Source organism: Sinocyclocheilus grahami, unplaced genomic scaffold (assembly GCF_001515645.1).
Source record: "Sinocyclocheilus grahami isolate Dianchi unplaced genomic scaffold, SAMN03320097.WGS_v1.1 scaffold46.1, whole genome shotgun sequence".
In the NCBI taxonomy this organism is placed as follows: domain Eukaryota; kingdom Metazoa; phylum Chordata; class Actinopteri; order Cypriniformes; family Cyprinidae; genus Sinocyclocheilus; species Sinocyclocheilus grahami.
In genome coordinates this window covers 1,155,426-1,173,202 of record NW_015505225.1, presented here as the reverse complement: position 1 = coordinate 1,173,202, position 17,777 = coordinate 1,155,426, and the positions used below count along the sequence as shown (strand labels likewise).

Here is a 17,777-nt window from a genome sequence, read left to right as displayed (position 1 = left end):
TGGATATCGTCCTCTTTTGGAAGACCAAACAAAGTAGTTTTGCTTTCACAACGAAACACACGGCAACAACAATACTACAGCGAGAATCAAAGTTACGCCTTCTTTCTGTGCGTGAACATTTGTGCGGCATTATGCAAATTTTCCCATATTGTGACGTGGGGGGGGGGCGTGTTAGAACGAGCTGTTTTAGGTAGGCGTGGTTGACTTAACTTTTATAAAGAATATCTCTTTGGATTTGAGACTTTACTCTTTGTAACTTTTTTTTTCTTTATGCACCAAGAGCTTGTAACACTCCAAAGAGAAAGGAAAAATTGAAATCGCATCATATGAACCCTTTACCCGCTGGAAAATATATACTGTATGTGTGTGTATTTATATATACAATAAATATACACAGTACACACACATTTATTATGTAAACAAAAACTCTTTTTTTTTCTTTATGCACCAAGAGCTTGTAACACTCCAAAGAGAAAGGAAAAATTGAAATCGCATCATATGAACCCTTTAACTGCTGTCAACCTTGTCGGTACGCAAATGAGCGGTCTGAACTTATTTACACCGCACAATTTTTATTTTGGTCGCACATGCGCACCTGCGTACCACTTATGTGCACCCCTGTATATATTGTTGGTCTTGCACATTTAGTCACTCTGTTTACTGTAGATTAATGCAAAGATTGTAAATAATGTATATTGTATACAGTGTGGTTTAGGATATAAATGATGTCTTAGTTTTATCATTATAATCGGTCAGGATTAATTATAATATATGCTTGAATGCGAGATATAATGTAGAGAGATTAACACATGCTATAGGCTAATTATTTCAAACTCACGAGAATATTATGTAATCCCGACAGAATAGAACAGTGAAACCAAGACACCATATATAGATTTAAAGAAGAATTATCTAGAACTGGATCATCATTATTGCAGTGACTAACATGCTTCTGGGATGTTGTATTTTAAGCAATAATTTTTTTAACCCTAACGTATGCAGTGCATTTTTATTTCTCAAACAAAAATGTCGAAAGACATAACCCCGTATTTTCCTTTTTTTGTGTGGTATTTTTGCCTTTATTATGACAGGACAGATCAGAACTGACAGGGATAACAAATCAATTTATCGCATCCAAAATAAAAGTTTGTGTTTACCTAATATGTGAGTGTACTGTGTATATATGTATAAATGCACACACATACATGTATATATTTAAGAAATAGATGTCATATATTTACAACCTCTCTGCATTATAATTATATGGAAGACATCTTTATATTTTACTTCTATGTAACGAATCAGCTCATGGGAAATATGAATAATTAACCATAATAGATGCGATTGTTTGACAGTACTAATATACAGTGTGTGTATATCTATATATATATATATACACACACACACACACACACAGGGGGTAAAATAAGTATTGAGCACGTCACCATTTTTCTCAGTAAATATTTTTCCAGTATGTTATGCTTCTTGATGGCAAAGTAGTATTCATCATATCATTTTATTATCATAATAATACACACTGGTTTGTAGTGCACATAGTTTTACTATTACTGCACTGGTACTCTTCTCATTATTAACCTATAGACATTTCCACTGCTCCAGAGTCCAGTAACAATGTCCTTTACTCCACTCTTTTTGATTGTTGGCATTGTACTTGGTTATGTGAGGCTTACATGCAGCTACGCGGCCATTGAAACCCATTCCATAAAGCTCCCCCTGCACAGTTTTTGTGCTGATATTAATGCCTGTGGAAGATTGACAATCTTCAGTTATGGAATCAGCAGAGCTTTGGCGACTCTGTGACTTAATGTGGTCTTCCACTTTTTGGCTGAGTGGCTGCTGTTTCTAAATGCTTCCACTTTCCCATAATCTGTGTTGCAAAATAAGGTGGAAAGCATTGGTAGCACGTCTTAATCATGATCAGACCAAACTGTAATGTTTATTGAACTCTGAAGTGAATCCATGAAGTCGGAACTTTTCTTGATAGATGACTGCGACGTGTTTAGTTTTACCAATGAAATTAGCTATGGGGTGGGATTTGCTCTTCAAAGATTTGGGGGAAAACATCATGCGGACATTCTGGATTGGCTAACTTTGACTTAATGTTGTGTTTTTGCCAAATAATTTTTTATTATATTCACAAAATATTAGCTTGAGATCTTGCAGTACCAGCACAGAAACCCCTAGGAGTCCCCACATCGTATTGACATCATTGCCTCACATTTGTTTTTGTTTAGTCGCTATGGCTTTAGATTGACATTGAGCTCAAAATAGACATTTAGCCACTTAGACTGAGTGGGGCATTTTGATTGAGAAAACGTTTTGTTTTGCATTGCATTGTTGGGTTATCTCGGTGTCTTTGAAGGAGAGCGGTTTAGAATGTCTACACAATATTTCAAATCACCAAGTGGTGGTGTCTGGACATGCTGTTTGTCTCTTGATGGAAAAGCATGCTGCCTAATCTTATTCATTTTGCTGTCTTGGCCACTATAACCCAAAGAACATTCAACTTCTTGTTAATTTTACTGTTTGGATTGTGCTGATATTGAAGCTGTTGCCATCTTCAGTTTTGTGGAGAGGTTTTTTGGATGAAATTAGCTTCCTTTTGTTACGATCAATTAAGTACAGTGGAGGTTTAGTCAATGTCAATTCATATGCCAAGGATGAACTTTTCTAGTGGGAGATTTCTCTTTGCAGAGCTTGTTTTCTGTAACTGATATCTGAACAAAGTAATTATCCTATTAAATTGTTGGATTCATCATGCGAGAGTAGGTTTGGACTGAGTGCAATATTTAAGAAATGTTAGATTATGTTAAGTTAGAAGTTAAAATATGTTATTAAAATAACTGTTTGAGAAACAACATCTCTGTCAAAAAATCTGCAGTTTATATCTACAGTTGCTTAGAAAATCACTACTAATTCACTTGAACACTACATGTGAAAAAGTTTGGTCCTTCAAGAATGTAGTTACTAACAAACTAGAGACATGAGTGTGTTGACCTTCAGTATGTAATCACAGTCACTTTGTAGAGCTTATGAAGGCATATTTAAGTAAAGATTTTGTTTTGTTTTTGGTAAGATTAACACTGCTGCCAATTTGTGTGGTAAAAATTGCGCACATCTGCATTGTGTTTACAGGCCTTACTTGTTACACATATTATTTTCAGTAACGGAAAGATTATTGGGCTCTTTCCCATTATTGTTTTTTCCTGGAAGAATGTACACAAAAACATGTTTTTATTCTGTTCGTTTATATGGCACATGTGGGTGTAGCCATTACAGAGAAGCTATTTGAATTTTAGTAACACTGGTTTATACTGGTTTTTGTTAATGTCCTGCAGAAATTATAGCACAGTTAAACAGAATTAAACAGTCATATTTTTCTTATAATCTGTCAAAGTCTCCAAAACTCAAGGTGAAAAAAGAAATGTTTGATTTTATCAGCATTTGATACATATCTTTATAGATTTGGTATGTTTTGAACCCTGTTAAGTTATTGTAAGAAAAGTTATTTAGCAATTAATTAATATATTTTAAACATTTTGGTGTTTTTGTGACTTTTGTATATACAGTGGTGCTAGAAAGTTTTTGAACCCTTTAAAATTTTCTATATTTTTCTAAATATGACCCAAAAGATCATCAGATTTTCACAAACGTCCTGAAAGTTGACAAAGAGAATCCAATCAAACAAATGAGACAAAAATATATACTTTGTCATTTTTTATGTTTTCAATCAATGGGATGACTATCAGGTGTTAGTGTGTGCCCTGTGTTATTTAAAGAACATTCTTTTATTCGTGTTTGTGGAAGTGTATCATGGCACAAACAAAGGGGAACTCTAAAGACCTCAGAAAAAGAGTTGTTGTTGCTCATCAGGCTGGAAAAGGTTATAAAACCATTTCTACACTGCAAAAAAGGCTTAGCTTACTTAGTATTTTTGTCTTGTTTCTAGTCATATCTAAAGATGCATTTTCTAGATAAGCAAAATGACATAAGATATTTACTCTTGTTTCCCGGGGGAAAAGTAAATTAAGTGCATTTTGCTTGAAACAGGTCAAATGATCTGCCAGTGGGGTAAGTAAATCTTGTTTTAAGTATATTTTACCTACCTCACTGGCAGAAAATATTACTTATTGTAAGCAAAATACACTTAATTTATTTATAAGCCTTTTTTTTTTTTGCAGTATAAAGAGTTTGGACTCCACAGATATATGGATTGTGTACAAATGGAGGAATGGTCGACCAACAAAGATCATTCTAAAAGCAAGACATGTAATAGTCCACGAGGACCCCAGGGTAACTTCTAAGTAACTAAAGGCCTTTCTCACATTGGCTGATGCCAATGTTCTTGAGTCCACCATCAGGAGAACACTGAACATCTATGGTGTGCATGGCAGTGTTGCAAGAAGAAAGCCACTGCTCTCCAGAAAGAACATTGCTGCCCGTTTGAAATTTGCTAAAGATCATGTAGACAAGCCAGAGAACTATTGAAGAAATGTTTTGTGAATGGATGAGACCAAATAAAAAAATTTGGTTTAAATGAGAAGCACTATGTTTGGAGAAAAGAACACTGTGCATTCCAGCATAAGAACCTTAGACCATCTGTGAAACATGGTGGTGGTAGTATCATGGTTTGGGCCTGTTTTACTGCATCTGAGACAGGACGGCTTGCCATCATTGATGGAATAATGAATTCTAAATTATACCAGCAAATACTAAAGGAAAATATCAGGACACCTGTAATGTAGCAAGACAACAACCCCAAGCACACAAGTCATTCTATAAAAGAATGGCTAAAGAAGAACAAAGTTAATGTTTTGGTATCGTCAAGTTCATAGGAGGAAACCCTCCAACATCATAGGATTGAAGCGGTTCTGTATGGAGGAATGGGCAGGACTGATCAGCAGTTACAAGAAAAACGTTTAGCTGCAGTTATTGCTGCAAAAAAGGCTACTGAAACCAGATACTGAAAGCACAGATTCACATACTTTTGCCACTCACAGATGTGTAACACTGGATAATTTTCTCAGTAAACAAATTACATTTTTTGGCTCATTTGTTTGATTGGATTGTCTTCGTCTACTTTTATGGCTTGTGTGAAAATCTGATGATCTTCTGGATCATAGGCAATTAATGTAGAAATATAGAAAACTCTAAAGAGTTCACAAACTTTCAAGCACCGCTGTATACTGATATATTAATAACTTTGCTTAAATGGGTCTATTAAGACAATACACCTGCCACATATGAATTGGCTCACACATTGGATGACAGAATGAGTGTAATGACACTCCAAATAGAAACATGCCGGACAGGTCCTGTTGAAATGGCAGTGTGTGATCATGTGGAAGCAAGCGAGACAGAAACATGAGCCAGCTGCTGTTCATGCCTCAGTGCAAACAGACACATCGGACATCATCTGAGGGAAAGAATTAGTTTACTTAACCGATGTCTGCGGTTCTTCTAGCACCGGACCGGATGTCTTTGTTTGCCTAATTATTCAGAGGGAAAAGCCATTTCCAAATGGAAATTTACACATTCTGCTGCACAATCCTCAGGCATGCCTTTTTACAAAGTGGCTTAGAAGGAAAACCAAAGGGCCTAGATGAAATATTGTTGCTTTTTTTTAAGCAATAAATCAATCATTACTTCAGGACAGTCAGACTTATTCTTATACAGCCACGAGACATAAAGATGGTTACGGTTATATCACATGAGAATTATTTTTAAACGTACGCCTGTGCCCTTGATAACAGCGGTGGAATGGTAGCTATGATTGAGAATTTTAACTACTATATTGATCCCTAACTTTAGCCCACTGCTGGGAAATGACTGCAGAACCTGCACCGGCTTTGACTTAAAGTAACTCCTGAGACAAACATGCAAACTGTTCTTATATAACTTGTGGGACTGATTCTTGCTCCAGCACTAACACACCTGCCTGTAATTTTCGAGGGGATTTAAAGACCTTGATTATCCGGCTCAGGTTTGTTTGATTAGAGTTGGATCTGAACCTTGCATGAAGGTAGATCTTCACAAGCAGAATCGAGCAACGCATGCTCTACATTAGTGATTGTGTGTAAAACCACTTTATGGCGGTGTCTACTGTCAAATGCTGTGTGAAGATGTCAAGAAGTTGTGGAAATATGCTTCATGTTTTGATTGGCTGTTCTCAAATGTTCTTTTCTTAATTTGATTAATGCACCGCATAAGATATGGAGTCTTGATTTGTGGCATGTTGTGATGGACATGTTTACAGTACATGTTCATGATGTTCCATTGTTAAAAGAAATGGTTTACACAAAAATGCAAATACTATCATCATTTGCACTACCTTCCAAAGGTACTTTTGCACTTTCTAGTCAAAGAATTATTGTGAAAAAATTGTCGGTTTCAATAAAAATATTAAGCAGCACAACTGTTTACAATACTGATAATAATGAGAACTGTTTCTTGAGCAGCAAATCGGCATATTCAAATGATTTCGGAAGGATTGTGTAATACTGAAGACTAAGACTTAAGGCCATTGCACACTGAGTCTGAAATTTTTGCACATTGAAAAATAAATACGACTTCACGCTGTGTCAATCACGTTTACACACTGCGTCCGAAACTTTCGTCCGTCATTAAAAAATTCGGGTCGGGTTCGATTTTTTTGCATCTGTAGCAAGCATTTTGAGAGGTGTCTATCTATTCTGGAAGTGAACTAATTACTCACTTCTGCATTTCTTATTTTTTATAGTGTTGATTTAGACTTTCATTATATGGACACATTTTTTATTTTTTTAAATATTGTCATTCTGTCGGTGCTAATAGCCTCGTGGTTAGTGTGCCGACATACAGTGCAACTGCGCTTGCGGCGACCCAAGTTCGAATCCCATCTCGTGGTCCTTTGCCGATCCCAACCCCCTCTCTCTACCCAATGCTTTCCTGTCAACTGTATACTGTCCTGTCCAAATAAAGGCATAAAAAGCCCATAAAACATTGTCATTCTGCAGAAGAAAGTAAATAATACAATTTTAGAAAAACACATACCATTTAGTTTTAAGTGAACTGTCCCTTTAAATCTTTCGTTTATATTTTGCTCTTAAATAGTTCATTTTATCAGTATCAGATCAGTATCATTTTAAGTATCATTCAGAATCATTTATCAGATCAATATCATTTTAAACTGATTTTACTTGTATAGACTATTTTTATGGGACCTTTTAGTGTTTTTTTCCTTAACAGATGTGGTCACTATAAACTGTATATATTACAGACAGACAGACATATAGAAAGACAGACAGACAGATAGATCGATTGTGTAAAGATTCTCCATTTGTTTTCCAAGGAAAAATCTGTATCCTTTTCTTGTCTTGTATATGTGTTAAAATGCTATGCTGCTATGATAGATTGTTCTGCTGTGCCTGCCAATATTTCCTTCATAAACAGGAAGTTTGGGAAGGTTTGAGGTAAGGAAGGCCTGCCAACCCTGGTTTATTGCACAAAACATTTGTCTTCCTCTCTTCCATCATTCTGGAGTACTGCACAGTACCAGACTGTAGACTACCCACATCGCTGCAGCGAATCCATCCACGGGTTATACTTGATATAAAACAGCCAAGACTGTACACAGAAAAACACAGTCTGCCAATCCATCTTGTTTTTTGTTTTTTTTCATAACGTTGTGTGACATTATTTCAGCTTGAATATTATAAAATGATCTATAAGCAAAGTTAGAATGTGTTTAAAAAGGAACTTTTTTCCATCTAGGTCTTCCATAACAACACTATTATGAGGAAACGGTGATAGTATTGTACTCTTTGTGTACATGCAACCACAAAACCAGACATTCAAATATATCTGATTGGAGATAAGCAAGTTTAGTCAGTGCCGAAGGAAACTGAACATCATTCATCATGCTCCATCATTTCTAGATGGCATGGTATAGAAGGATCTGCCAGTCATCCAGAGAATGAAACGAAAGATTATAAATATTGTTATGACAGAAGTTAAAGATTCAACTGAAAATTCTCGATGAACCTATCAGCTGCCCAATGTGGAAAAAAGACCACACAGCCTTATCACGTCCCTATGGAAAATCTCTGTAATGATGCTTTAATCTCATATCGCAGTCACAGTTTGTCTAAATTGCACCAGAGACGATTCCTTACAAACAAAGGTACCTGTACAAGATGCTATCCGTGGCAAGAAACAATTTCTAGCTTAGATGTGGCCTCTGAGGTGAAAGTATGTGCTTGTTTTGCAATAGTTGTACATGGAGATGGATTAATCTGAGATAAACCAGTTAATTTGGATTTGGGAAGGACAATTTGTTTTGGTCCAACATTCCTCTGGGTTTTGAAACAGACTGCTAACTTGCAATGGCTTGTTTAAAAAAAAGCTGGCACACAACCCGGAGCGTTTGATTATTTCACAGCGCAAATTGATGCAATTCAGTTCTTGGCTGCCCATAAAGGTCATTATGTTCCATTTGGTAAGAAAGCAGGAGCTGAATTGGTCTCCTTGTTGCCTGTATTTGGACAAGAATCTTTGAATAATTAGTCTGCACAGACACCTGTTACACAAACACCTGCACGAGAATCGCTTTATGTCTCTGTGGGCCATTTCATGCTCTTAGACTTTTATATTTCATTGCTATTAGTCCATGTTTTTTATCTAAAGTGAGACTTTTGATCCTATCTATCCATCTATCCATCTATCCATCTATCCATCTATCTATCTATCTATCTATCATCTGTCGGTCAGTCGGTCGTACTATCTATCATTCTATCTATTGGTCTATCTATTACCTTCAAATGTATTTTATTCGTTTGTTGACAGTTTTGTATATTACAGTTAGTTAGTTAATTGATAGTTATTCGTTTAAAGTAAAAGAAATTAAAACTAATTGGTAGTTCAGTTAATAATTACATAAGTGATAGAGGGTAACTACCATTGACTAAAGCCCCGTTCAAACCAAGAATGATAACTATAAAGATAATGATAAAGATATATTTCTATTTTCTAGAGTCCACACCACAGCCATAACGATAATGGCACAGAGAAACGATGTCGTTGGAATCACTTTCAGAAAGATTTTTTTTCCAGCTGATGAACGATACAAACATTGACAGCTAGAAAATTTAAAGCGGCAGACAAGCTCTCGCTTAGAATAAACAGACGTTTTATGACATATAACATTCTGTAGTGAATCCATATGTTTTTGTAAGAAAAATATCCATATTTCAAACCTAATAAACACTTTTCTCTCACTTCTGTTATCTTTCATATGTGGATGGCTTTCCAACAGGCTATGCCAAGCCAGTGTTATCATTTATTATCACTTTTTCTTTGTGTGTCCTCAAGGTTATAATATGGTCTGCCTTGATCTGCTGACAACTGTATTGTATTCAGTAGCATGAAAGTGCTGTCAAACTTCAATTAAACCTTTCATTTATTGTCTCTGTATGACTGCAGATCGTTTTTACAACCTGAGGTCACTATACTTTTATGCATCGTTCTCCGATAACAGACAGTCACTTAATTGGATCATAATTAAAGCTCATGTAATTCAGTTCCTAATGAGATTAGTCTTCCAGCACATCAGTTTTTCCAAGTCTATATGAGATGCCGATCAGGCGAGGCTCTAAATGGAATATACTTATCATGTTTATATTTTTTGGAGTGTCAGAAGAAATGAAGACTCACATTAAAATCTATCTATCTATCTATCATCTGTCGGTCAGTCGGTCGTACTATCTATCATTCTATCTATTGGTCTATCTATTACCTTCAAATGTATTTTATTCGTTTGTTGACAGTTTTGTATATTACAGTTAGTTAGTTAATTGATAGTTATTCGTTTAAAGTAAAAGAAATTAAAACTAATTGGTAGTTCAGTTAATAATTACATAAGTGATAGAGGGTAACTACCATTGACTAAAGCCCCGTTCAAACCAAGAATGATAACTATAAAGATAATGATAAAGATATATTTCTATTTTCTAGAGTCCACACCACAGCCATAACGATAATGGCACAGAGAAACGATGTCGTTGGAATCACTTTCAGAAAGATTTTTTTTCCAGCTGATGAACGATACAAACATTGACAGCTAGAAAATTTAAAGCGGCAGACAAGCTCTCGCTTAGAATAAACAGACGTTTTATGACATATAACATTCTGTAGTGAATCCATATGTTTTTGTAAGAAAAATATCCATATTTCAAACCTAATAAACACTTTTCTCTCACTTCTGTTATCTTTCATATGTGGATGGCTTTCCAACAGGCTATGCCAAGCCAGTGTTATCATTTATTATCACTTTTTCTTTGTGTGTCCTCAAGGTTATAATATGGTCTGCCTTGATCTGCTGACAACTGTATTGTATTCAGTAGCATGAAAGTGCTGTCAAACTTCAATTAAACCTTTCATTTATTGTCTCTGTATGACTGCAGATCGTTTTTACAACCTGAGGTCACTATACTTTTATGCATCGTTCTCCGATAACAGACAGTCACTTAATTGGATCATAATTAAAGCTCATGTAATTCAGTTCCTAATGAGATTAGTCTTCCAGCACATCAGTTTTTCCAAGTCTATATGAGATGCCGATCAGGCGAGGCTCTAAATGGAATATACTTATCATGTTTATATTTTTTGGAGTGTCAGAAGAAATGAAGACTCACATTAAAATCTGAAAAGGGTTAACTGGCTCCAGTGAGCTCCAGGCACCCTTGTTTTCCACTCATGTTGGCTTGAGAAACGTCTTCCTCCTGTAATGCTGCACGTCTCCGTCAAAGGCTGTGCCAGTCCACATGAACTGCCCTTTATAATGGCAGAAATGCCATTAATGGAATAAAATGCTCCACTTGTTGTTTTGGAACAGCTAGTTTTTGTTCCATCACCTTACATCAGAGCTTCTTGAGAATTACGTAGGTCCTCAGTCAGACCGGTGCAAGCCTTTTCAAAAGCTCTGTTAGAACTGCAGGCTGACTTAGTACTCTTGTTTGGGCAGCAAGCTAGAGTTTTGAATGACACATTCACTACTACTCTATCTACTATTCTGCTATTAAAACCTACTGCAGACTCTAAAAATAAAATGTTGTCATGGAACAGAAGAGCAATCCTGCGTGCAAATGTGCAAGCGTATTGATGTTTTTCTACTATTGTAGACCTTTGTCGTCCACATAATCAGTAGAAAATCTCTAGTAGACAGGCAATGCAAATGAGACTCTGTCATGTTGTTACTGGGTCATTGAAATTTGACCATAACTGTAGTTTAATGGCCACCAGGAAATCCATCATTCTGTTGAGAGTCTAGACTTTGGCTTCCATATGTTTACACACACACACTGTTTTGCATTTTGGACTGAAACCCCTACTGGGGACAGCTGTATGTCCAGATTCTGAGTATTTAAAATTAATTATTGTTAAACTGATTTTTTTGGAACTTAGTAAGCATGACCATAAGAGGTTCTCTGGATCTCAGCTCTGTCACCATGTATTATCTGTGCCATTTCAAAGGGTCGGGACCAAAATAAACCAGCTATGCAATTGAAGAACAGGACAGATTTAAATCAGTGACACATGAAATTCCACTTCACACAGTATTCATGAGAGTATTCAAAATCCTCAGGTGAAAACATTGTTTTCCCATTTGATTATTAGAACCTTGATTGGGTTATGAAGTTGTGGCCTAATGGTTAGAGAGTCGGACTTGTAACCCAAAGGTTGTGGGTTCGAGTCTCGTATCGGCAGGGATTGTAGGTGGGGGGAGTGAATGTACAGCGCTCTCTCTCCCACCTTCAATACCACGACTGAGGTGCCCTTGAGCAAGGCACCGAACCCCCAACTGCTCCTCGGGGGACTAATTCTGAGTATGGGTCACCATACTTGGCCACATGTCACGTCACTTTCATGTATTATAGCATTATGGATTTCCTGACATTTCATCACTTGTTTCAACCATAACTTTTATTGACTACAGTTGCTCACAGTTGCTTTTTAAATTATTATTAGAATAATAACAATTCTGCTGCATTAAATCACCTGCTTAAAAGACACGCCATTTATTTGTTGTAAATAGTTGGAAACAACAATTAAGGAAGATTTATGCTGTCTACTAAGGGGCCATTCACACAGAATGCATTTTTACATTCCACTGCACTGCCTGCTTTTCCATAATTTATCCATGTAAACACTAGACGGGTGTGATTGACCAATGTGTTTGTGTCTTTTGCAGCTTGTTGTGCATGACACAGTGTTTCAAAAATGGGCTCAAGTTAAAAGTAGTTTAACATGGAGAAAAAACCCCCCAACATCTCTAGACCTTCCGGATCATTAATTTTATGAAATAAAGCATTAACTGAAATATATACTTAATATATACAATATTTTATTGAAATATATAAAAAAACTCTCTCATTTTCATTAAGTTGAAGTACTAAAATAAATAAAACATAATAAAAAACAGACATATTAAAAATATATGATTATGAAATATTTTTATAATTAATTATTATTTTATAATATTATGATTATATTTTGTAAATATGAAAAATACAAAATGTATTAACTAATATTATAATAATACCAAATGATACTAAAATAACAGTGGATTGATTATGTAATTATTTTTATTAAAATATCAATTGACAATCTAATAAAATTTGATTGTAAAATACACCTGATCCTTTTCCATCCTATTGGTTCTCTGTTTTTTCTGTCCTAATAGCCTCTTTCATATAAATGGTAATGTTTTATAATACTTTTTCCACATCTTTTGTTTAGTTCCATTTGTTAAGATGGCTGTCTGTCAAAATGGTAGTGATTATTATTAAGATTAAACAGTCACATCCACAGCAATGTTATGCAGTCACTCAGTTAAATCATAATTTCTTCAGGGTAAGGTGGCCAAAAGTAATTTTGCAGAGTTGATTCTGTGAAATGAGATGCTGTTTTTTTTTTTTTAGGATAAACTATATCCATATGCAGCCAATCACAGATTTTAACTGGAATAGACAAAGTACATTACAGTGGCACATGTGAACTGCGACTTGCTGAAGGACATCCATAAAAGACGAAGTCCAAACACATGATGTTCTCTTAGACTTTTTTTCTTTCCATTTGGTAGACTTTTTTGAATATATTTTAATCACACATGGTTTGTAACGTGTTTTGCATGCAGCACATCATCACAGTCCAATTCACCAGCAATCCTGAATTGTATCCTGAAGTTTCTGTCAAAAACAGATGTTCTGAATGCTTCTGATAGCATCATATTAAATAGTTGTTGTGATTGGCCTGCAGGTGGCTGGAGGTGGGTGGTGTTAACCTGACCTGTACGCAGTATTGGGTGATTTATCTGCGGGTGCTGCAGGAGGCCATCTGGCCTGGAGGAAGTCTGCCGGCTCAAACCAGACCCCAACGCAGCCAGCAGCAGAAAGACGAGAGCAGAGCGCAGGCTCTGCAGTGCCTTATGAAACTACTGCCAGGTGAAACGCCACATAATATGTACATATATATACATGTTCAAAAGTGGAATCTTGTTTTAAAGAAATTAATGCTTTTATTCAGCAAGGACACATTAAATTGATACAAAGTGGCAGCAAAGACATTTGTCATTTCTATTCATCAAAGAATCCTGAAAAAATAAATCATGGTTTCCACAAAAATATTAAGCAGCACAACTGTTTTCGACATTGATTATAATAATAAATGTTTCTTGAGTGCCAAATTAGCATATTAGAATGATTTCTGAAGGATCATGTGACACTGAAGTCTGGAGTAATGACTACTGAAAATTCAGCTTGTCATAAATTACATTTTAAAATGTAATAAAATAGAGATCACTTTTTGTAAATTGTAATAATATTTTACAACATTACTGTTTTTATTGTATTTTACTCAAAAATTTAGCCTTTATGAGCATAAGAGACTTCAAAAACAGAACAAAATCTGTACCAAAATTATTATAGTTAACTAAAACTGAGCTAAAACTAAAACCATAAAAAAATGTTACTTAAAATAAAATAGAAAAACGTTTTCAGCTAATTGCCAAGGCAACATGTTAGTTTAACTTGATGTACTAAAATAACCAAAATTAAAACTGAAAAAAAACTATAGACATATAAAACTACTAAACATGACAAAAACAAAATAAAAAAAAACTTAAACTGTAACTAAAATTGATATAAAAATGGACATTAAAAAACTGATTTAAAATATTTATAATAACTGTAATAGGATCTAAATGATACTAATGTAAAATAACACTGTTACTGCTAGGTAGATCTGTACCTGCTATTACAAATAAAGAGATTTCCACTGACACACAATTAATGTCACGATACGCTGTCGGAAGGAATGATGGAGACGCGAAGTGGCATTAATAGTCTTTAATCATAGAAACATGGGATAATCCACATCAGGAACAGGGGTAAACACGTAATCTAACATGTAGACCCGACAAAGACAAAACGCAAAGGCTGAAACTTAAGTACATGGGGTAGTTAGAACTAACCAACAAGACACACCTGAATCAAATTAACCATCAATGAGAGGGAGAAACTGGGTCACGGAGCACATGGGGAGGGAAAACACAACAAAGACAGTCCAGGGGCGTGACATATCGCCCCCCTCCCAGAAGGCGCGTCCTCAAGGAACAACACAGGGAGGGACGGGTGGGACCTTGGGAGGAGGCTCGGGAGGAGGACGACAGACAGAGTCCAGGGCGGATCAGATGGAGGGAGGAGCCAGCGAGGAAACAGGAGGGACTTGGAGCAGCATGCGGTGCCAGGTAGGACCCAGGCCACAGCCATAATGGCTACCCACGGTGGAGCCGACGGAGAGAGGAAGGGCTGACGACTCCAGGGGCCCGACCAACAGAGGCGGAGGAGCCCGAGGCGGAGAGCCGATGAGCCAGGGTGACAATGAAGATCCGGAGAGCCGAGGTGGAACTGATTGCTCCGGCCACGAGGCGGAACTGATGGCTCCAGGGGCGGAGGTGGGGATCCAGAAGGCTGCAGTGGAGCCGGAGCGACAGGACCAAGGAGGAGCCGAAGGGATGGAAGAGCCTGACAGAGCCGAAGGGACGAGGTGCAGCCGGAGGAGTAACGGGCCGAGGCGGAGTCTGGGTCTCAGAGGCTAGAGGCGGAGACCAGGGATTCTGCAGCCACTGTGACGATGGAGGATGGCAAACCTGCGGAGCTCGCACCGCACTGATAGTGGGCTGAGGGTGAGCAGAGGGGCTGCCAAACGACAGCGGAGGAGGAGGCAGGAGCGGGCGGGAGGGCGGGCATTTGTGAGCCTCCGGGCTTTCAGGGCTTAACTCAGGAACGGGAGCCCTCTCTGGGCTGGACAGGGGAACAGGAGCTCTCTCTGGGCTAGACATGGAAACAGGAACTTTCTCTGGGCTAAACTCAGGAACGGGAGGGACAGAGTACACCGACAGAATAATCCAATTGATTAAGTTTTCCTCAGCTTTGCATTCCCCCAAATCCTTACTCAGCTTACCCTCAGCCACGGTGCAGGGAGCAAAGCTCCTCTCCGTGCTCTCTCTGTCCACCATTTTCTCCCTCGTGGCGAGCTCTGTTGCCAGCTCTCACACCTGGACTGACGTCATGAGCAGCTCCGGCTCTGCGGCGATCTTCAGCTCTGTCGCTCCATGCGGCGAAGGCTCGTCGGTCGCAACGATTTCGGGCTCTCCGTCAACGGTGGGCTCGGGCTTGAGGTCAGCGTAGCGGGGAGATGGTGGGCTGGGCTCTGGGTCTGGCTTTGATCGAGGGTAGACAATCTTCAGACACCGGATGATTACTTCCCTCCAGCTCAGTCCAATGGTGTCTGGGAGGTCTATGGGGCGATGGTAATTTGCCCCGAGCTTGCTGAACTCAACCACATACCCAAAGAGGGGCAGGTCCTTACGGGCGAGGGAGGTAAACTTAGCGGCAAGGGGATCCATGGAAACACGGGAAAACAGAAAACAAAACACTGTAAAAAAACTCGGAAACATAAAACAGGGGGAAACACGCAGCTAACTGTATTTGGTCGTGTCTTCTGTTATGATACGCTGTCGGAAGGAACAATGGAGACACGAAGTGGAATTAACAGTCTTTAATCATGGAAACACAGGGTATAATCCACATCAGGAACGGGTAAACACGTAATCCAACATGTAGACCTGACAAAGACAGAACGCAAAGGCTGAGACTTAAATACATGGGGTAATTAGAACTAACCAACAAGACACACCTGAATCAAATGAACCATCAATGAGAGAGGAAAAACTGGGTCACGGAGCACATGGGGAGGGAAAACACAACAAAGCCAGTCCAGAGGTGTGACAATTAAAGGATAGATCTTATGTAAATGGAATAATCTGACAATTTGAGTTTCCTCTTTAAGTGACTGATTCAGAATAAAAAAAGCAACTGAATGCATTGTTAACTATGAAGAAAATTAAGAGATCAATCATGCGTAAATACTTTAATCAATTGAATTTTAACTTCTAAGTGAACATTTTCTGTTCAAATTCTTTTTAGCATTTGGTTTTGGATGGAATGAGTAAAATTAGAGCTTGGAAAATCAAGCTTGCAAATTTTGCAATCAAGCTTACCCTGGAAAATAGGACTTACAAATAACTGTGTGATTCAGACAAACAGCTGTTCAGTAACTCAACACCATCGCTCAGGAGATGAATCAATGAATCAGAACAAAACCAACAGAAGTTAAGGGGAATGCACCTCGCAACAGAAAATGACTGTTCTTCATCAGTAGTTTGGTGCAGATTTTGACCGAGTTTGCTTGTGTGGTTCTGTGTTTTTACAGATCTGATCTCTGATATGCTGGGCTCTGAGAAGTACAAGATATCTTGGCAGACGGTTGTGGATTCTTTTCAGGACCCCACCATAAACAGGTGTGTTTGAGTGCTAAATAGACGGAGATAAAAATCAGCACCGCTGTCACTTATGCAACTCCAACACTCCTGTTTACATATTTATGGGGTTAATAACGTTGATTGTAAGTTACATATAGTTTGAAATATACAGCAAAAATGTTAGCATTTTGACTGTTTTTAACTGTATGTGGCTGCAAAAATGCATACATATTTCATGAGGCAAGCAGACATGGCCTAGTGAACATGTGGCTTTAATGGTTAAAGTGGTCAGGTTGTAATTTACTTGCATTATCTTGTTATGGCACAGTAAGTAAGAGATGCCAATAAAAGAATGCAGAAATGTGCTTTCACTAGATACATCTCTGTGCTCTGTTATCAGGGCGCCTCGTGACATCTTTGTAGACTGTTACCACAGTGGGATGCATGATTTATTCTCACCGGCTTGGATTTCGAGAAAGCTGCTCTGTGATTTACTAGAACATGCTGTAGTCTGCTGTAAATATCCAGATGAAGCAGATGCTGTTACAATCAGTTATACATTGACTCAATATCTTTTGCTTTATGAGCTGTGTCCTTATACAGAGGGGGGAAGGCAGCAAGGCATGTCCAAATCCAGTGTCTGCGTAACATCCTGTCCACTAAGAAACCTTAATCTGGTTGGTTTTGTCCACTGCTTTTGATAAACCAAAATGTTGTGGGATTTTTGTTGGAAAGAATAAGGATGGCATCTAAATGAGAGCTTTAAAGGAGTTAATTTATTCATAAATGTCAGTTTCCCCCCTCCCATTTTTATGAACTTATGACTCTGGATAGTGTGAGAGACTTATGGCTCATTTTGAAAGACTTTAAAAATGATTAAATATATAAAATATTGTTC

At 37.6% G+C, this 17,777-nt stretch overlaps 1 protein-coding gene across 1 annotated transcript in view; it reads left to right on the top strand.

Moving 5' to 3' along the window:
- LOC107582629 (sorting nexin-19-like) overlaps positions 1–17,552 on the top strand; it is a 29,476-nt gene extending 11,924 nt beyond the window's left edge. The window contains exons 10-12 of the mRNA XM_016268543.1: positions 13,315–13,499; positions 16,831–16,918; positions 17,483–17,552. Coding sequence (XP_016124029.1) covers positions 13,315–13,499; positions 16,831–16,918; positions 17,483–17,552 — 343 coding nt within the window. The remainder of the gene's footprint in view (positions 1–13,314; positions 13,500–16,830; positions 16,919–17,482) is intronic.
- The last annotated feature ends 225 nt before the right edge of the window (positions 17,553–17,777 follow it).